Here is a 21,801-nt window from a genome sequence, read left to right as displayed (position 1 = left end):
AGGTCCATCCATGTTGTAGCATATATCAGTACTTTATTCCTTGTTATTTCCAAATAATATTCCATTATAAGAAGATATCATATTTTCTTTATCCATTCATCAGTTGATGGACATTTGGGTTATTTCCACTTTATATCTATTATGAATAATGCTGTTATGAACATTAGTTTACAAGTTTTTACTTGGACATATGTTATCATTTCTCTTGGGTATGTGTACGAGTGGAACTGATGGGTCATATGGTATTTTCAATTGCCTATATGCATGCGAAAGCTGGACAATGAATAAGGAAGCCCAAAGAAGAATTGATGCATTTCAATAATGGTATTGGTGAAAAACACTGAGTATACCACCAACTGTGGGAAGAATGAACAAATCTCTCTTGGAAGAAGTACAGACAGAATGCTCCTTAGAAGAAAGGGTGGCAAGACTTCATCTCGCTTACTTTGGACATTATCTTGGATATCTAGTGCTGCTGTAACAGAAACACCATAAGTGGATGGCTTTAACAAACAAAAAGTTTATTCTCTCACAGTCTAGTCGGCTAGAAGTCCAAATTCAGCGTGTCAGTTCCAGGCTTTCTCTGTGGCTCTGAGGATGGTCCTTGTCATCAGTCTTCCCCTGGACTAGGAGCTTCTCCGCATGGGAACACGCTCTGTTCCTGGCACTCTCTTGGTAGTATGAGGTCCCTCTGTATCTCTGCTCACATCTCTCTTTTATATTTCAAAAGAGATTGGCTCAAGACATGACCCAATCTTGTAGATTGAGTCCTGCCTTATTAACATAACTTCCACTTATCCCACCTCATTAACATCATAGAAGTAGGATTTACAACACATAGGAAAATCACATCAGATGACAAATGGTGGACAATCACACAATACTGGGAATCATGGCCTAGACAAATTGATATGCATATTTTTGGGGGACAAAATTCAATCCATGACAAACATGTTATCAGGAGGGGCCAGTCCCTGGAGAAGGACATCGTGCTAGGTAAAATAGAGGGTCTGCAAAATAGAGGACTACCCTCAGTAAGATGGACTGATACAGTGGCCGCAATGATGGGCTCAAATGTACGTACTATTGTGAGGATGACACAGGACAGGGCAATGTTCTTTTCTGTTGTACATAAGGTCATTATGAGTCAGAACTGACTCAACAACACCTAAGAAGAACAACAACATGGTTGTTAACTCTAAGGAGTCCTGATGATATAATAGTTAAGCGCTCGCTGCTAACCAAAAGGTTAGTGGTTCAAATCCACCCGGCGATTTCATGAGAGAAAAGACCTGGCAATCTGCTTCCATAAAGATTATAGCCTAGAAAACTCTATAGGGTGGTTCTACTCTGTCACATGGGGTTGTTATGAGCCAGAATGGACTCAACAGCATAGAACAACACCATAGTAACTCTCTTAGTCATCTAGTGCTGCTATAACAGAAATACCACAAGTGGATGGCTTTAACAAAGAGAAGTTTATTCTCTCATAGTCCAGTAGGCTAGAAGTCTGAATTCAGGGCTCCAGCTCCAGGAGAAGGACTTTCTTTCTCTTTTGGGTCTGGTGGAAGGTCCTTCAGATGCATCAGTCTTCTCTTGGACTGGGAGAACCTCAGCGCAGGAGCCTCAGGTCCAAAGGACGGCTCTGCTCCTGGCACTGCTTTCTTGGTGGTACAAGGTCCCCACTCTCTGATAGCTGCCCTTTCCTTTTGTCTCTTTAGAGATAAAAGGTGGTGCAGACCACACCCCAAGGAAACTCCCTTTATATTGGATCAGGGATGTGACCTTGTAAGGGTGTTACAATCCCACCCTAATCCTCTTTAACATAAAATTACAATCATAAAATGGAGGACAACCACAAAATACTGGGAATCATGGCCTAACCAAGTTAATATGCACATTTCTGGGGGGACATAACTCAACTCATGACAGTATGTATAATCTTTGAGGGACTGCCAGAATGTTTTCCAAAGTGACTGCATCATTGTAATTTCCATTAGCGTGTGTGAGGGTCCCTATTTCTCCATATTCTGGCCTACGCTTGTTATTATCTGTCTTTTTTATTACAGTCATCCCCGTGGGTGTAAAGCGGTATCTTACTCTATGTTTAATCTTTTAAGGAACTGCTGGACTGTTTTCCAAAGTGGTTGCACCATTTTACATTACCACCAGTAGTATGAGAGTTCTATATTCCCTACATCTTTGCCAACACTTGTTATTATTCACCTTTTTTTTATTCTATCCATCCCAACAGGTGTGAAGTGGCATTTTATTGTGGTTTTGATTTGCATTTCCCTGATGAGCAATGATGCTGAGCACCTTTTCATGTGCTATTGGTCATTTGTATATCTTCCTTGGAGAAATGTCCTTTCAGATCATTTGTATATTTTGTAATTGAGTTGTTTCTGCTGTAACAGTTCTTTATATATTCTAGATACAAGACCATTGTCAGACATATTATTAACAAATATTTTCTCCTATTCAGTGGGTTGTGTTTTCACTTTCTTCATGGTGTCTTTTGAAGCACAGATATTTTTAATTTTGATCAAGTCTAATTTATCTAATTTTTCATAGGCTTTTGTGATTTTGGTGTCATATCTAAGAGACTATTGCCAAATACAAGGTCATTATGATTTCCTCCTATTTTTTCTTCTAAGAGTTTTATAGTTTTAGCTCTTATATTTAGGCCTTTGATCCATTTTGAGTTAATTTTTGTATGTGGTGTGAGGTAGGTGCCCTACTTCATTCTTTTGCATGTGGATATCCAGTTGCCCAGCACCACTTATGGAAAAGACTACTCTTTCCTCATTGTTTTGGCACATTTGTAAAAAATTGATTGATAATTTTTTTTTTTCTGGAATCTCAGTTCTATCTTATTGATCTATACGTTTATCCTTATGCCAGAAACACATTGTCCTGATTACTGTAGCGTTGTACTAAGTTTTGAAATCTGAAAGTGTGAATCCTCAAATTTTGTTCATCTTTTTCAAGATGGTTTTGGTTATTCTGGGTCTCTTGAATTGCCATACGAATTTAGGATCAGCTTATCAATGTTGATTACATTTTTGTGTATGTTTGAAGATTTTCATGAGAAACAAATTCACTTTAGTTTTTTTTTTCTTTTCTTAATGTGAGAAAGCAAAATAGCCAAAATCAGAACATTGGACAATACCAACATTTAACAGCCAGAAGGAGGCTAAAAAGTCAACATGTAAACCGGAAAGGAATGATCAACCAAGCTCTGGAAGGTATGACAGTTTCCAGAAGGAATGGCTATTGGTACCAAATGCTCTGGAGAAATAAAGCCAGGTGAAGCCTGAAAATTATAAATAGTATTTGAAAATTAGGAGACCCCAGATGATATCAGCCACAAATAGTCTAGTAAAGACTGAGGGCAGATGGGCTGAAGGTGAATGAAGAGGGCAAGTAGAAAGTGCAGCTCCACGTCTAAAGAGTAAACTGAATTGATAAGGAAGAAACCCCTTTACCCAATCTTGTGCTACCTTACACTGATCCCATCTTCTGTTCCAAGCACACAGAAATGCTGGAGTTCAACACCCACTCAGGGTAGGAAGCTGCGGACGATGCTAAATGACTCCTGGGACATGTAAGAACTAGAATTAGGCCTTATTGTCTGGGACGGTCAATTTTATGTATCAACTTCACTAGGCTATGATTCTCACTGGTTTGGCCAGATACTGGACTCGTTGCTGTTCTATAATGTAATGTACTATAATGTGATGTAATATAATCACTATCCATGTTGTGATCTGATCAGTTGAAAGGGCAGTTTCCCTGGGGGTGTGATCTGCCTCCAGAATACACAGTAAAACCTGTGAAAGCCTGAGCCTATGTGATTCAGAAGCCTGTCAGAGGACAACTAAAATATTTTCCACTAAAAAAATGAGCGATAGAAAAGTAGTAAAACTACACTCTGTCAAAGGAAGAAAACTTTAGAGACTGGAAAAACAAGGCAATCCCCTTGAGTTCAGGCTCTCACAGGTTTCACTGTAAATGGATGTTCTGGCAAAGCTCACTTTCTCTCTCTCTCTCTCAACCCACATTCTTCTCATTACCTGACTTGCGGATCTTAGGACAAAAGCCTACAGAAGTCACTGGCCTGTCACCAGACCTGCAGATTTTGGATGCATCAGTCCTGCAATCCCGTGAGCCAGCAGAGGTCTCCAGCCTGCCACCTGACATAGGGATTTGTTACTTGTCAGCCCCCATAATTGTGTGAGCCACTTCCTTGAAATAAAGCTCTCTCTCTCCTCTCTCTATAAGTAAAAACAACAACAACAAAAAAACCCATTGCTATCGAGTCAATTCTGACTCATAGTGACCCTATAGGACAGAGTAGAACTCCACTATAGAGTTTCCAAGGAGCGCCTGGTGGATTTGAACTGCCAACCTTTTGGTTAGCAGCCGTAGCACTTAACCACTATGCCACCAGGGTTTCCTACATATATATATATGTATATGTATATATCTAGTTTAGGAGGCTACATGTTCAAATTCAGGGTGCCAGCTCTAGGGGAAAGGTTTCTTCTCACCGTTGGTTCTGGGGAAAAAGGTCCTTGTCGTCAATCTTCCCCTGGTCTAGGAGCTTCTCAGCATAGAAACCCCAGGTCCAAAGGATGTACTCTGTTCCTGATGCTGCTTTCTTGGTGGTATGAGGTCTCCCTGTCTCTCTTTGCTTGCTTCTCTGTTTTATATCTCAAAAGAGATTGACTCAGAACACAACCTAATCTTGTAGACTAAGTCCTGCCTCATTAACGTAACTGCTCTTATCCTGCCTCATTAATATCATAGAGGTTAGGATTTACAACACATTGGAGAATTGCATCGGATGACAAAATGGTGGACAATCACACAATATTGGGAATCGTGGCCTAGCCAAGTTGACACACATTTTTGGTGGACACGATTCAATACATAACAGGCGTATATATACAAAACAACATGCCCCCACATACCATTTGTTAATAACCCTTTTCCACCCCTTTTATTTTCATAGCAGTTTTGAGCCTTTCAGACATGCCTGCTTTTTGTCCCTTCTCAGGGCTAATTCATGCAACTCCTAGTCTGTGCCTTGAAAAGTGAAGATTTTTTGAACTTCTGCTGAAAGAAATCTCAGCAATATAGAAGGATAAATCTTACTTCTTCTCCTGAAATTTCCAAAAAGTCAAGAGGCCTTCTGTATCATAAAATGAATTTTGCCAATGTTATTTTTAACAAAGGAAATCTTGCAAGATGACCAGGCCTCAGGAATTGTAAAAATCATTGTCTGAAAGTGGTTGTCTCACTTAGTGATTTGTGCTGTAATAGATATGTCTTGTTGGTGTAAATTTTGTGTGTTGTGTTGTTGTTGCTAAGCTGGTAAACATCATTGGCCTGCCCTCTTCTTCCACCTGAAAAGTGAAATAAAAACCAGATGCAGTCAAGTCGATTCTCACTCATCGCAACCCCATGTGTGTCAGAGTAGAATTTTTCCTAGTTTCATCTCACAGGATACATAGGGTATCCAATGGCTGATTTCTTGGAAGTAGATTGCCAGGCCTTTCTTCCAAGGTACATCTGTGTGGACTTGAACTTCCAACCTTTAGGTTAGCAGCCAAGCACATTAACTGTTCGCATCACCCAGGATAAAGCCCAGGTACAGCATTTATTTAAAGAAAGTGTTTGAAAGCCCTACCTCAAGTAAATTAACAACAACAGAAAAAACCCTAAACCCAATGCCGTTGAATTGACTCTTACTCAAAGTGACCCTATAGGACAGAGTAGAACTGCCCCATAGGGTTTCCAAGGTTGCCATCTTTATGGAAGCTGACTGCCTCATCTTTCTCCCACCTAGTGGCTGGTAGGTTCAGACCGCCGACGTTTCGGTTAGCAGCCGAGCACTTAACCATTGGAGTTCAACCAACGTACTGCCATCGAGTTGATTCTGACTCATAGGACCCTATAGGACAGGGTAGAACTGCCCCATTGAGGCTCCAAGGAGAGCCTGGAGGATTCTAACTGCCGCGACCTCTTGTACAGCAGTGGTAGCACTTAACCCCTATGCCACCAGGGTTTCCACTACTGAGACAGCTGTAACTTAAGTTATGGTGTAAACAATAAAGATGATTGTAAAAGATCTGTCAGCTAGGATCTTGTGGGAAACAAGCACAGGTGATTCTGCCATGCCTAGGGGATAATCACAGTAAAGATGTGACGTACCCCTCCCGCTGTAGCCTGCTGTAGCAAGGGGAGGGGACAGTTACCGGAACCCACAGAGGGCAGCCGGATGACCTCCCCTCCTTCCACAGACTTAGATACACTTACGCCTAAACATCCCGCCCGTATACACACATATCTGTCCTCCTCCAGTATATAAACATAAACTGTACTGACTTCCCCCATACATGCACAGATGCCTGGCTTCCTCCCATATGTACACATATACCCAGCCTCTCTCCGTATCTCCATATTCCCCATATGTGCACATATACCTGACTTACCCCCATATATGCACATACACCAGACTTACCCCCCCCATATATACACATATGCCTGACTTCCCTTACCTTTCACCCCCACTGACTGACCAGACAGGCAACGCTTTTCTTTTTTTGTTTTCTTACAATTTTTATTAGGAAAGAAAATCAAATGATTAAAAAAAATTATTGCAGAATCAATCCCAGAAAATGATTTCCATAATTGTATCTGTCATGATTCCTTCACAAAATTAGGAACGATTCTAAGTATTTCAAGAAAAAAAGAGATTTAATGCAGGGAAGTAAAGGCTTAAGACAGCCAAGGTCAGAGAAGCTACTGCTAGCAAAAAATAAAACAAAGAAACAAAAACAGCTGCTGTGGAGAACATCCCGACTCATGATAACCCTAAAGAGTTTTCAGTGACTGATTTTTTTGGAAGCAAATCACCAGGCCTTTCTTCTGAAGCAGTTCTGGGTGGGCTCAAACCACCAACCTTTTGATTGGTACCTGAGCTCTTAACCATTTGTGCCACCCAGGGAGTCCTCTACTGCGCAGGAAACCAGGAAGTAGGAATCCCAGGAATCCCCGCAGATGATCTCAGAGGTCTGCAGCAAAGAAGTGGGTGATTTCCACGAGGGTCCCTGAAAGCTGTTGGCTATCAGAATCTGGCACAATAATGGTGTCTGTCTTCTTCGCTTCTGTCTTGCAAAACTCTCACTCTAGACACCACCCGCTGTCCCACGTAATAGCCTGTGCTTCCATTTTATGATTCTCCTTTCCCCCTCCTTTAAAATTCTGACTACCATATGGAAATTAACTTTGTTATATTTATTAAAGCTTTATTTCCTAGGTCTCAAGTTTATCAAATGGAATGTTTTATGTTTTTTCTCGTTTCACAACCACACAGTCAGCTCTGCTCTTCACTCGCAGACACCTCACTCTACAGTAATGTGTGGGTCATTGGTCCTTGACGATAAAAGGCTCATTTTTGAGATAATTGGGCCCAGATTTTCCACTGCTTTCACACACAGAAAACTGTGATATTTCCAGAGAAGACCGCCGAAATTGAACTCTTCATTGAAGTTGCTTCCCACCTACCACTGTTCCTGTCACTGCTGGTAATGGTCCTAGGGCTCCAACCCAGCCTCCACCCATACCCCCCAGGAAGCCCTGCTTGTGCCTCTGCTTATGCAAGTTGGAGCCAGCATAGGAGCTGGGCACAGAGCTGGAGCAGGCTGTAGCTGAATGCTATCTAGATGTTGGTAGCATGTATGGAGATTCTGAGCCCTGCACTATGGCAGGTAGATAAAGGTATGTGTGTGTGTGGGGGGGCATGCTTGCAGGGCGAGCCTACCAGATAAGCCTTCCAGCAGAATCTAAATATCACTACAGTGTTGCAAAGTAGATATAAAAAGGGATTGGGTGAGGGTGGGTGGGGAGGAAGGAGTGGTAGGGAATGGGGAAGTGAAAAGAAGTTATGAGAGGATAAATTTAGGGCACAGTCAGAAATGTCAAAAGCACAAACAATATTATAAGAATGGATGAATTTGGTATATTAAAATCAAGGATTCCTGTTCAATGAAGGATACCACCAATAAAGGTAACACACAGCTGACAGACTGCAGAAAATTATATGCAGGGTCTCAAACAGACAAAAAGATTAGTTATTAGAATACACAAGTAACTTCTGTAAATCAACAAGAATAAGATAAGAATGCCAACTCAAAGATGGATTGAAGAAATGAATAAGAGATTTATGTAAAGGGAAACCCAAAGCACTTGGTAATAAAAGAAATGTGAGGTAACATATCAATTTGTGTCTATTAGAGCATTAACAAATTGTTGGTGTTGGTAGTTCCAATTGAGTTGGCTGACTGTTGGCAACCCCATGTAACAGAACAAATTGTTACCTGGTACTGCACCATCTTCATGATCATTCCCAAACCAAACCAAACCCAGTGCCGTCGAGTCAATTCCAACTCATTTGACCCTATAGGACAGAGTAGAACTGCCCCACAGAGTTTCCAAGAAGCGCCCGGTGGATTTGAATTGCTGACCTTTTGGTTAGCTGCAGTAACTCTTAACCACTACTCTATCAGGGTTTCTTCATGATTATCCACATGTTTAATTTCATTGTTGTGGTCAGTGTGTCAATCTACTTTATTGAGGGTTTCCCTCACCTTTGCTAGCAGTCCACTTTGCCAAATATAATGCCCTTCTCCAGTGATCAGTCCTTCCTGATAACCCAGCCAAAGTAAGTGAGTTGAAGTCTTGGATAATATTTTGTAACCCACTGAGTTTTCATTGGCTCATTTTTTTTTTTTTTTTTAATGTAGGTCACCAGATTTTTCTTCCTAGTCTGTCTTAGCCTGGAAGCTCTGCTGAAACCTGTCCACCATGGGTGACCCTAATGGAATTTGAAATACCAGTGGCATAGCCTCTAGCCTCATAGCAACACAAACCACCACAATATAGCACACTGACGGATGAGCGGTGGATTAACAAATCAGAAGCTGAATAATGCCCAGGGTTGTTATAGATATGGGCATTGTCAAGGATTGAATTGTGTACCCCCATAATTCGTGTCAACTTGGTTAGGCCATGATTTCCACTATTGTGTGGTTATCCTCCATTTTGTGATTGTAATTTTCTTATATTGTAAATCCTAATCTCTGCTTGTGGTTAATAAGGCAAGATTGGATTATGCTGAAGAGGATTAGGGTGGGATGTAACACCCTTGCTCACATCACATTCCTGACCCAATATAAAGGGAGTTTCCCTGGGGTGTGGCCTGCAATACCTTTATCTTACACAAGATAAAAGGAAAGGGAAGCAGGCAGAGATGGGGGCGGGGGGTAAACTCATACCACCAAGAAAGCAGCTCCAGGAGCAGAGTGCATTCTTTGGACCTGGGGTTCCTGCACGGACAAGTTCCTAGTCCAAGGGAAGATTGATGAGAAGGACCTTCCTCCAGAGCCGACAGAAAGAGAAAGCCTTGGCTGACACCCTGAGTTTGGACTTGTAGCCTCCTAGACTGTGAGAGAATAAACTTCTTGTTTGTTAAAGCCATCCACTTGTGGTATTTCTGTTATAGCAGCACTAAATTACTAAGACAGGGTGTAATGGATTGAATTGTGTCCCCCAAAAATATGTACCAACTTGGTTACGCCATGTGTGGTTGTCCTCCATTTTATGATTTTCTATGTCTTACAAATCATGATCTCTGCCCGTGGTTAAAAGGATTAGGGTGCAATATAACACTCTTGCTCAGGTTACATCCCTGATCCAAGGTACAGGGAGTTTCCTTGAGGTGTGGCCTGTATCACCTTTTATCTTATAATAGATAAAAGGAAGGGGAAGCGAGCAGTGAGTTGGGAACTTCATACCTTCAAGAAAGCAGCCCCAGGAGCAGAGCGCATCCTTTGGACCTGAGGTTCCTGTGCTGAGATGCTCCCAGACCAGGGAAAGACAGATGACAAGGACCTTCCTCCAGAGCCAACAGAGAAAGTCTTCCCCTGGAGCTGGTGCCCTGAATTCAGACTTCTAGCCTACTGGACTGCGAGAGAATAAAGTTCTCTTTGTTAAAGCCATCCACTTGTGGTATTTCTGTTACAGCAGCACTAGGTGACTAAGACAGGGATACAGGAATCCTTATGCACTGCGGATGGGAGTGCAGACTGGAGCATCAATTCCATTTCTGGGAATGTTTTACAAAGAATTTCTTAAACATCCCATAAAGGAGCATGCTTGTGGGTGGCAAAAAGGTGCAGGGAGACTTGGTACATTTCATTTAGAGAGTGGGGTGGTAAAATGTGGTGTGATATGGACCTAGAAGCAATGGATTAGATGTCTGCCAAATCACATGAAAGGATCACAAGGCGTTATGTTAGTAAATTAAAAACGCATGTATGCAAAACAACAAAATATCTTCTGAAGGATACTTTCAGCCACAATGGACCCATTTACTTACTAGAATGCTGTCTGTGAGGGTGACATAGAAGTGAGATATGGTCACAGAAGGGAATACATAAATGTATTAAACACACACGAAGGCGGGGCCAAGATGGCTGACTAGATAGACGCTACCTCGGATCCCTCTTGCAACAAAGACTTGGAAAAACAAGTGCATCGATCACATACATGACAGTTTACGAACCCTGACCATCAAACACAGATCTAAAGAGTTGACCTGAGTGACAGAGACTGAGAACAAACAACCACAGGGAAGCGGCGACTATTTTCGGAGCCCGGAGCCAGCATCCCATTCAGGTAACCTTGGAGCCGGGCTTTGGACTGTGCGCAGGGGTGCTGATCACGGCATCCTGAAACAGGGCAAACAGGGGGTGCAGCCCTAGCCCCGTGAACTGACCTCAGGGGAAGCCCAGCCAGTGAACGCAGGCAGCGCAGTGACTCGGCTGACGGGAGGAGGAGTCACTGGGAGGCAGCGACTGGTTTTGGAGCCAGGAATGTGGCGTCCCAGCAGGGGAACCTTGGCGCTGGGCTTTGGACTGGGAGTGGAGGAACTGACCGCAGCTTCTGAGACAGAGCAAGCACAGGATGCAGGCCTGACCCTCGGGGGCGATCTCTACCCAGCCAGTGCACACAGTCCACGTGCCCCTCGGGAATCTTAGATAAAACAGTCATCCCAAGCAAGATAAGTAACTTTCTCTATATGCCCTGGTGCTACTCTCTCCTATTTATCTGAACCCTCCCCTCCCCTTACCAGGCGGCTTCATTAACATTGGAATTTCCTGAGCCAGAGAGTGAACTGCTCTGCGGTTTTTCTTTCTTTTCTTTTTTTTTTTTTTTTTGGTCTTTTCCTAACCCATTCTCCTGGCCTGAGAGAAGCAGCTACAAAAAACCCAGGGACCAAAAACCCTTCCCTAACTGGACTAAAAACACAGAACCGGCTCCAGCCAAGCATATGTGAACCACAGTCTTGGGCTTTCATCCCTACAGGGAACAAGGTGGCTATTATGATGCAAAGGCATTTCTGATAGGGATCTGACTGTAATTGTTTTAGCAGATTACTGGAAAGACGTGTTTCCCAGGTCTGACACCTCTGCGTATTCGACAGAGCCCTCACTGACCCACAACAGGGAACTGAGGGCTGAAGCTCCCCCCAGACCACCTAGCCTCCTGCCTTAGGGGTCTAAGGAGGGTGACACCTACCAATCTGTAGAGGTGCTTGCATTGGGGGCCTAAGGTACAGCTGCAGAACCCACCCACCAAAGTGCTTTAGGAATAGAGACACACCTACCTCACTGACACTTGGGGGAAGCCTGTCAGCATCCTGCCCCCCTGCTGTGTGTGAACCCCTGCTGCTACTAGAATCTGGTGCACACAACTATCACCACTACTTCTCTAGGTGGATAGGTGACAGTCTGCACCACACACTTGATGACACAAAATCAGATTCTACTCAAGAATAGTGAATGGACTCTTAGGCTTCTATATCTGGTCACAGCCCAAACCAGCTGGTAATAGGACTTAAGTGACTCAAGGGCTACAACAATCAAGACAGTGCAATCTAGTAGCCCATCTACGTATATTGAAAGAAAACAAAACAAGATAAGACTCAGTGAGCAAACATAGAATAAATCACTACAATATCTTAGTGATGGCTCGGAGACAGCAGTCGATATCAAACCACATAAAGAAGCAGACCATGATTGCTTCTATAACTCCCCAAACTAAAGAATCAAAATCTTTCCCAAATGAAGATACAATCCTGGAATTGCCAGATGCAGAATATAAAAAACTAATTTACAGAATGCTTCAAGACATCAGGGATGACCTCAGAAATGAAATAAGGCAATCTACACAAAAAGCCAAGGAACACACTGATAAAACAGTTGAAGAACTCAAAAAGATTATTCAAGAACATAGTGGAAAAATTAATAAGTTGCAAGAATCCATAGAGATACAGCATGCAGAAATCCAAAAGATTAACAATAAAATTACAGAATTAGACAACGCAATAGGAAGTCAGAGAAGCAGACTCGAGCAATTAGAATGCAGATTGGGAGATCTGGAGGACCAGGGAATTGACACCAATATAGCTGAAAAAAAATCAGATAAAAGAATTAAAAAATTTGAAGAAATCCTAAGAATCATGTGGGACTCTATCAAGAAGAATAACCTGTGTGATTGGAGTCCCAGAACAGGGAGGAATAACAGAAAACACAGAGAGAATAGTTGAAGATCTGTTGGCAGAAAACTTCCCTGACATCATGAAAAATGAAAGGATATCTATCCAAGATGCTCAGCGAACCCCATTTAAGATTGGTCCAAAAAGAAAATCACCAAGACATATTATCATCAAACTTGCCAAAACCAAAGATAAAGAGAAAATTTTAAAAGCAGCCAGGGATAAAAGAAAGGTCTCCTTCAAGGAAGAATCAATAAGAATAAGTTCAGACTACTCAGCAGAAACCATGCAGTCAAGAAGGCAATGGGATGACATATATAGAGCACTGAAGGAGAAAAACTGCCAGCCAAGGATCATATATCCAGCAAAACTCTCTCTAAAATATGAAGGCGAAATTAAAACATTTACAGATAAACACAAGCTTAGAGAATTTGCAAAAACCAAACCAAAGCTACAAGAAATACTAAAGAAAATTGTTTGGTCAGAAAACCAATAACATCAGATACCAGCACAATACAAGGTCACAGAACAGAACATCCTGATACCAACTCAAATAGGGAAATCACAAAAACAAATTCAGATTAATTTTGAAAAGAAAAAAACGCTCAAAACAGGGAATCATTGAAGTCATTATGTAAAAATCACAATAATCAAAAAGAGGGACTAAATACAGGTGGCATAGAACTGCCATATGGAGAGGGATACAAGGTGATATAGGACAATACAAGTTAGGTTTTTACTTAGAAAAATAGGAGTAAATAATAAGGTAACCACCAAGAGGTATAACAACTACATAACCCAAAATAAAAACCAAGAAAAACATAACGGCTCAGCAAACATAAAGTCAAATACTATGAAAATGAGGAACACACAATTTACAAAGAAATACGTCTCAGCACAAAAAAGTAAGTGGAAAAATGAAATTGTCAACAACACACGTAAAAAGGCATCACAATGACAGCACTAAACACATACTTATCTATAATTACGCTGAATGTAAATGGACTAAATGCACCAAAAAAGAGACAGAGAGTCTCAGACTGGATAAAGAAACACGATCCGTCTATATGCTGCCTACAAGAGACACACGTTAGACTTGGAGACACAAACAAACTAAAACTCAAGGGATGGAAAAAATATATCAAGCAAACAATAAGCAAAAAAGAGCAGGAGTAGCAATATTAATTTCTGACAAAATAGACTTTAAAGTTAAATCCACCACAAAGGATAAAGAAGGACACTACATAATGATTAAAGGGACAATTGTCCCGGAAGATATAACCATATTAAATATTTATGCACCCAATGACAGGGCTGCAAGATACACAAAACAAACTTTAACAGAACTGAAAAGTGAGATAGACACCTCCACAATTATAGTAGGAGACTTCAACACACCACTTTCGGAGAAGGGCAAGACATCCAGTAAGAAGCATAGAGACACGGAAGACCTAATTGCTACAATCTACCAACTTGACCTCATTGACTTATACAGAACACTCCACCTCACAGCATCGAACTATACTTTCTTTTCTAGTGCACATGGAATATTCTCTAGAATAGACCACATATTAGGTCATAAAGCAAGCCTTAGCAGAATCCAAAACATTGAAATCTTACAAAGCATCTTCTCTGACCATAAGGCCATAAAAGTGGAAATCAATAACAGAAAAATTAGGGAAAAGAAATCAAATACTTGCAAACTGAACAATACCCTGCTGAAAAAAGACTGGGTTATAGAAGACATTAAGGAGGGAATAAAGAAATTCATAGAATGCAACGAGAATGAAAATATTTCCTATCAAAACCTCTGGGACACAGCAAAAGGAGTGCTCAGAGGTCAATTTATATCGATAAATGCACACATGCAAAAAGAAGAAAGAGCCAAAATCAGAGAACTGTCCCTATAACTTGAACAAATAGAAAGCGAGCAACAAAAGAATCCATCAGGCACCAGAAGAAAACAAATAATAAAAATGAGAGCTGAACTAAACGAATTAGAGAACAGAAAAACAATTGAAAGAATTAGCAAAGCCAAAAGCTGGTTCTTTGAAAAAATTAACAAAATTGATAAACCATTGGCCAGACTGACTAAAGAAATACAGGAAAGGAAACAAATAACCCGAATAAGAAACGAGATGGGCCACATCGCAACAGACCCAACTGAAATTAAAAGAATCATATCAGATTATTATGAAAAATTGTACTCTAACAAATTTGCAAACCTTGAAGAAATGGATGCATTCCTAGAAAAACACTACCTACCTAAACTAACACAATCAGAAGTAGAACAACTAAATAGACCCATAACAAAAAAAGAGATTGATATGGTAATCAAAAAACTCCCAATAAAAAAAAGCCCTGCCCCAGATGGCTTCACTGCAGAGTTCTACCAAACTTTCAGAGAAGAGTTAGCACCACTACTGCTAAAGGTATTTCAAAGCATAAAAAATGACGGAATACTACCTAACTCATTCTATGAAGCCACCATATCCCTGATACCAAAACCAGGTAAAAAAGGTATTTCAAAGCATAAAAAAATGATGGAATACTACCTAACTCATTCTATGAAGCCACCATATCCCTGATACCAAAACCAGGTAAAGACATCACAAAAAAAGAAAATTACAGACCTATATCCCTCATGAACATAGATGCAAAAGTCCTCAACAAAATTCTAGCCAATAGAATTCAACAACATATCAAAAAAATAATCCACCATGATCAAGTGGGATTTATACCAGGTGTGCAAGGCTTATGCAAGGCTGGTTTAATATTAGAAGAACCATTAATGTAATCCACCATATAAATAAAACAAAAGACAAAAACCACATGATCTTATCAATTGATGTAGAAAAGGCATTTGACAAAGTCCAACACCCATTCATGATAAAAACTCTCAGCAAAATAGGAATTGAAGAAAAATTCCTCAACATAATAAAGGGCATCTATACAAAGCCAACAGCCAATATCACTCTAAATGGAGAGAGCCTGAAAGCATTTCCCTTGAGAACTGGAACCAGACAAGGATGCCCTTTATCGCCGCTCTTATTCAACATTGGGCTAGAAGTCCTAGCCAGAGCAATTAGGCTAGACAAAGAAATAAAGGGCATCCGGATTGGCAAGGAGGAAGTAAAATTATCTCTATTTGCAGATGACATGATCTTATACACAGAAAACCCTAAGGAATCCTCCAGAAAACTACTGAAACTAATAGCAGAGTTTGGCAGAGTCTCAGGTTATAAGATAAACATACAAAAATCGCTTGGATTCCTCTACATCAACAAAAAGAACATCGAAGAGGAGATCACCAAATCCATACCATTCACGGTAGTCCCCAAGAAGATAAAATACTTAGGAATAAATCTTACCAAAGATGTAAAAGACCTATACAAAGAAAACTACAAAGTACTACTGCAAGAAACTAAAAAGGACCTACTTAAGTGGAAAAACTTACCTTGCTCATGGATAAGAAGACTTAACATAGTAAAAATGTCTATTCTACCAAAAGCCATCTATACATACAATGCACTTCCGATCCAAATTCCAATGACACTTTTTAATGTGATGGAGAAACAAATCACCAACTTCATATGGAAGGGAAAGAAGCCTCGGATAAGTAAAACATTACTGAAAAAGAAGAAGAAAGTGGAAGGCCTCACTCTACCTGATTTTAGAACCTATTATACAGCCACAGTAGTCAAAACAGCCTGGTACTGGTACAACAACAGGCACATAGACCAGTGGAACAGAATTGAGAACCCAGATATAAATCCATCCACATATGAACACCTGATATTTGACAAAGGCCCAGGGTCAGTTAACTGGGGAAAAGATAGTCTTTTTAACAAATGGTGCTGGCATAACTGGATATCCATTTGCAAAAAAGTGAAACAGGACCCATACCTCACACCATGCACAAAAACTAACTCCAAGTGGATCAAAGACCTGAACATAAAGACTAAAACGATAAAGATCATGGAAGAAAAAATAGGGACAATGTTAGGAGCCCTAATTCAAGGCATAAACAGAATACAAATATTACCAAAAATGACGAAGAGAAACCAGATAACTGGGAGCTCCTAAAAATCAAACACCTACGCTCATCTAAAGACTTCACCAAAAGAGTAAAAAGACCACCTACAGATTGGGAAATAATTTGCAGTTATGACATCTCTGACCAGCGCCTGATCTCTAAAATCTACATGATTCTGTTAAAACTCAACCACAAAAAGACAAACAACCCAATCAAGAAGTGGGCAAAGGATATGAACACGCACTTCACTAAAGAAGATATTCAGGCAGCTAACAGATACATGAGAAAATGCTCTCGATCATTAGCCATTAGAGAAATGCAAATTAAAACTACGATGAGATTCTATCTCACTCCAACAAGGCTGGCATTAATCCAAAAAACACAAAATAATAGATGTTGGAGAGGCTGTGGAGAGATTGGAACTCTTATACACTGCTGGTGGGAATGTAAAATGGTACAACCACTTTGGAAATCCATCTGGCGTTTTCTTAAAAAGTTAGAAATAGAACTACCATACAACCCAGAAATCCCACTCCTTGGAATATACCCTAGAGAAATAAGAGCCTTCACACAAACAGATGTATGCACACCTGCTGGGAGCCAGGCTGCAAGGGCGGCCCCTCTGCACCCACTGCCCCCAGCATAAACATCAAAGAATCCCTGAAAAGTCAGGAGGAGCCAGGCTGCAAGGGCAGCCTCTCTGCACCCACTGCCCCCAGCATAAACATTGAAGAATTCCTGAAAAGTCAGGAAGAGCCAGGCTGCAAGGGCGGCCCCTCTGCACCCACTGCCCCTAGCATAAACATCGAAGAATTCCTGAAAAGTCAGGAATATCTCTGTCATCTGTGTTATGTGTCTGTTTCATTTTCAGCCTGTGTATAGCAGAATGTATAAGCATAAAATTCCATTATAGATTTAGGGACCTTTGGACGGGGGGCTTCCTACTCATAATCCCCTAGTGAAATCCCGGGTAGGGACAGCCCGTGTATTACTTGGGGATCAACATGAAGTTGTCTTAGGGGAAAAACAAATAGCTCGACTATGGAAAACAAAAATAGGATGGTGAAATCCTGGTATTTACCAAGGCCCTTTTTGTGATTAAACCACCACCCACACATGATCCCATAAAAGTGGAAAAACAAAAGGCAGTGAGTTCTCTCAGCCAATTTCTCAGCCAATTACAGGTCAACCTTCTCGTCTACCCCGCTCACTGCTGCGCTTGACTGGTCTTTGGGTATAGAGATTGGGCTAATTGTCCTTGGCATAATCGCGGACAATATGACGTAACCTAAAGTGGCTGGACTACAAGAATTTGGCCACCCTGGACAAAATGGACAAAGCCTATGTGGCAATGGTTTTGCAAAAAGATTAATTATTATAAAAACTGTGGAAGGTATTGCAAGATTAAGCATAAAGTGTAAAGCAGTATGAAGTCAATTGTTACTTCGTGTAAAAATATATCAACAAAATATTCTCTTCAATTAAACAAAAACTCATTGTACTTGTGTATGTATGCGGAACTGTACTATGTGTCACTTGGAAAATTATGTCTCTGGGAAATGATGTTTATGATTATATCTTGTACTGCCCCTTTATTGATCATGCGATGTTATGCTTTTGTAAGCTTATGATATAAAAGACCATGTAAAAAATAAAGAGCAGAGGCTTCTTTTTCTGCAAAATGAAAATATAAGACACACTACCTCTCATTCTTTTTCGCCGAACTCTACCCCTCCTCTGGTAACCCTGTTCATTGCTGAGGCTGGCCCCCGGCACACACCCATGTTTATTGCAGCTCTGTTTACAATAGCAAAAAGCTGGAAGCAACCAAGGTGTCCATCAACGGATGAATGGTTAAATAAATTGTGGTATATTCACACAATGGAATACTACGCATTGATAAAGAACAGTGACGAATCTGTGAAACATTTCATAACATGGAGGAACCTGGAAGGCATTATGCTGAGTGAAATTAGTCAGAGGCAAAAGGACAAATATTGCATAAGACCACTATTATAAGATCTTGAGAAATAGTATAAACTGAGAAGAACACGTACTTTTGTGGTTACGAGGGGGGGAGGGAGGGAGGGTGGGAGAGGGTTATTTACTGATTAGTTAGTAGATAAGAACTACTTTAGGTGAAGGGAAGGACAATACTCAATACACGGAAGGTCAGCTCAAAAGGAATGGACCAAAAGCAAAGAAGTTTCCTGGATAAACTGAATGCTTCAAAGGTTAGCGGAGCAAGGGCGGGGGTTTGGGGACTATGGCTTAAGGGAACTTCTAAGTCAATTGGCAAAATAATACTATTATGAAAACATTCTGCATCCCACTTTGAAATGTGGCATCTGGGGTCTTAAATGCTAACAAGCGGCCATCTAGATGCATCAATGGGTCTTAACCCACCTGGAGCAAAGGAGAACGAAGAACAAGAACACCGAGGTCACACGACAACTATGAGCCCAAGAGACAGAGAGGGCCACATGCACCAGAGACCTACATCATCCTGAGACCAGAAGAACTAGATGGTGACCGGCCACAACCGATGACTGCCCTGACAGGGAGCACAACAGAGAACCCCTGAGGGAGCAGATCAGTGGGATGCAGACCCCAAATTCTCATAAAAAGACCATACTTAATGATCTGACTGAGACTAGAGGAATCCCGGCGGTCATGGTCCCCAAACCTTCTGTTGGCACAGGACAGAAACCATTCCCGAAGACTACTCATCAGACATGGAAGGGACTGGACAATGGGTTGGAAAGAGATGCTGATGAAGAGTGAGCTACTTGTATCAGATGGACACTTGAGACTGTTTTGGCATCTCCTGTCTGGAGGGGAGATAGGAGGGTAGAGAGGGTTAGAAACTGGCAAAATTGTCACGAAAGAATAGACTGGAAGGGCTGACTCATTAGGGGGAGAGTAAGTGGGAGTATGGAGTAAGGTGTGACTTGATTTGTAAACGTTCACTTAAAGCTCAATAAAAATTATTAAAAACACACACACACTTGCTCATACTCCTGTGTGTGTGTTGTTCCTCGTTCCAGGAACAAGGGACCTGGAGGATTAAAGGCATTCTATGAGGCGTCCTGGTGGTGAAGTGGTTAAGAGCCATGGCTGCTAACCAAAAGGCCGGCAGTTGAGATCTACCTGCTGCTCCTTGGAAACCCTGTGGGGCAGTTCTATTCTGTCCTATAAGTTGACTATGAGTTAGAATTGAATTATGAGTTGGAATCGACTCAAGGGCATCCGGTTTGGTTCTTTTTTCGGTTTCTTCCTAGTCCTGTAGGAAGACCTGGCTTCAATTCCCGGCCAATGCACTCCTAGTGCAGCCACCATCCATCTGTAAGTGTTGCTACGATGCTGAACAGGTTTCAGCAGAGCTCTCAAACTAAGACGAGGAGGAAGGGCCTGCCAATCTACTTCCAAAAATCATCCAGTGAAAACCCTATGGATCACAAGCGTTCAATTTCATTGTGCACAGGGTCGCTGGGCTGACTTGGCGGCAGCTAACACACCCCACTTGTTGGACACAGTAAAAGGCCAAGGCGGAGTTCCTAAGACAGGGAGCAAAGTCCCTGAGATCGGAGGGTGCCTGTTTGAGAAATAGTGAAGAGACTGTTGTGGTTAGAAGAGAAACAAGTAAAAGAGAAATAGACTATATTGTCAGGGAGGTTAATAGGGAGTTGAGTGTGGAACCTAGAGACTTAGTAAGACAAGGAACAGAGGGGCCCCCAAATCTGCAAACAAAATAACAAAAAATGGGCCAGGGTGCAGAAACAAAGCCATTTCCCAGAATGGGGCAGGGTATCTAAAACTAGCCCACAAACTTCTTTAAAGTTGCCTTTCAGAAGCAGTTGCAGAAGACCAGGCCCAGGGACATGCACAGAACATCCACCTGTGACTGCTGTGTGACCTTCCACCAGGGACAGTGAGGGGCTACAGCCCCAGCCAGGAATCGAACCTGGGGAGTGGGAGACTGTGCAGGTGCGACACCCCACAGTAAGTCCTGCTACGATCCCAGAGGCCTCTAGGACAGGAGCCATTTTGGAAAGCTGCTGCGCGTGCACCTTAGTTAACATATCCCTGCCTGTGTCTATGAATAAACATGAATCTTTTCCCACCCAAGAACTTTTAAAAACTGGGGCTTGTCTTTTGTTCTGGGAGGTGAGAGCATGCATTTTTCTAGGCCTTCATCATCTCTGCTTGCAAGCGTCTTCAATAAAGCTTTCCTTGTGTGGAAAACTACGTGCCTTACCTACTCATTCTTGACCAGTGAGAGGCAAGACCCTTATTCTGGTAACATTCCTACCCCAGGAAGGCAAATTGTACCTAAGAGGCGCTGTCTGGCCTGGAGCTGCCACAGCTGATTGTGCAGAAAAGACTGAGAGAAGCCTTACTCCCCTTTACACCTTCCTTAACTGATCAGAGTCATTTTTTTCAAAGCACTACAACTCCGACCACGGCCAAAATGCCTGCGAAAACAGGCACCCTAGTAGTGGTGTTCCAGGAGTCAGATGAAGACGCTGAGATGAGATGCAACATATGGGGGTTCAACGGGACTGAATTTCTGAACCCATCCTACTCTATCTCACCAGCAGGTTGGATTCTGGGTCTTTAAACATAATTCCCTGTTCAGGTGAAGATGCCAGACCATGCCTAAGCTACCAACCTTGCCAGCCTGGACCCTTACCCCTCATTATGCCAATCCTGTTCAGGCCTCTGTGCTCAGTGTCGTAGGAGCATCTGGCTTCTTCTCCTCAAGGGACAGTCACATTCACTCAGCCATGACAGCTTCCATTCCTGCTAGGCGGCACCCTCTGTGGTCTGAGCTCAAGTCTTCCTGGCTCCTAAACAAGCTCAATGTGGTAGAACAGGGGAAGAGACACAGGGCGTGGCACAGCAGCACCACTTCCTGTCAAAAGGTCTGATGGCTGGTCACATTTACTAAGCGGGTTCTGAGGCACAGAAGTGGAATGAGGAATGGGTCCTAGGCTGCCCTCATCCCAGGCCCTTCCCCCCTCCCTCCTGAGACACCCAGAACCCAGTCATGTTCCCCAGGCCATCCTCAACCCCTGAGGTGGTTCAGCCTCAGCCCTTCCCGAACATTCAAGGATGGATAGGAAAGGATGAATCA

At 42.0% G+C, this 21,801-nt stretch overlaps 1 protein-coding gene across 1 annotated transcript in view; it reads right to left on the bottom strand.

The window, feature by feature from the left end:
- HFE (homeostatic iron regulator) overlaps positions 1-21,527 on the bottom strand; it is a 37,628-nt gene extending 16,101 nt beyond the window's left edge. Inside the window, exon 1 of the mRNA XM_064281734.1 lies at positions 21,358-21,527. Coding sequence (XP_064137804.1) covers positions 21,358-21,364 — 7 coding nt within the window. The 5' untranslated portion in view covers positions 21,365-21,527. The remainder of the gene's footprint in view (positions 1-21,357) is intronic.
- Positions 21,528-21,801: the final 274 nt, after the last annotated feature.

The sequence above is a fragment of the Loxodonta africana genome, chromosome 1, assembly GCF_030014295.1.
Source record: "Loxodonta africana isolate mLoxAfr1 chromosome 1, mLoxAfr1.hap2, whole genome shotgun sequence".
NCBI classification, from domain to species: Eukaryota; Metazoa; Chordata; class Mammalia; order Proboscidea; family Elephantidae; genus Loxodonta; species Loxodonta africana.
The sequence above is the reverse complement of the archived record's forward strand: the minus strand, read 5'-3'. Positions and strand labels throughout refer to the sequence as shown.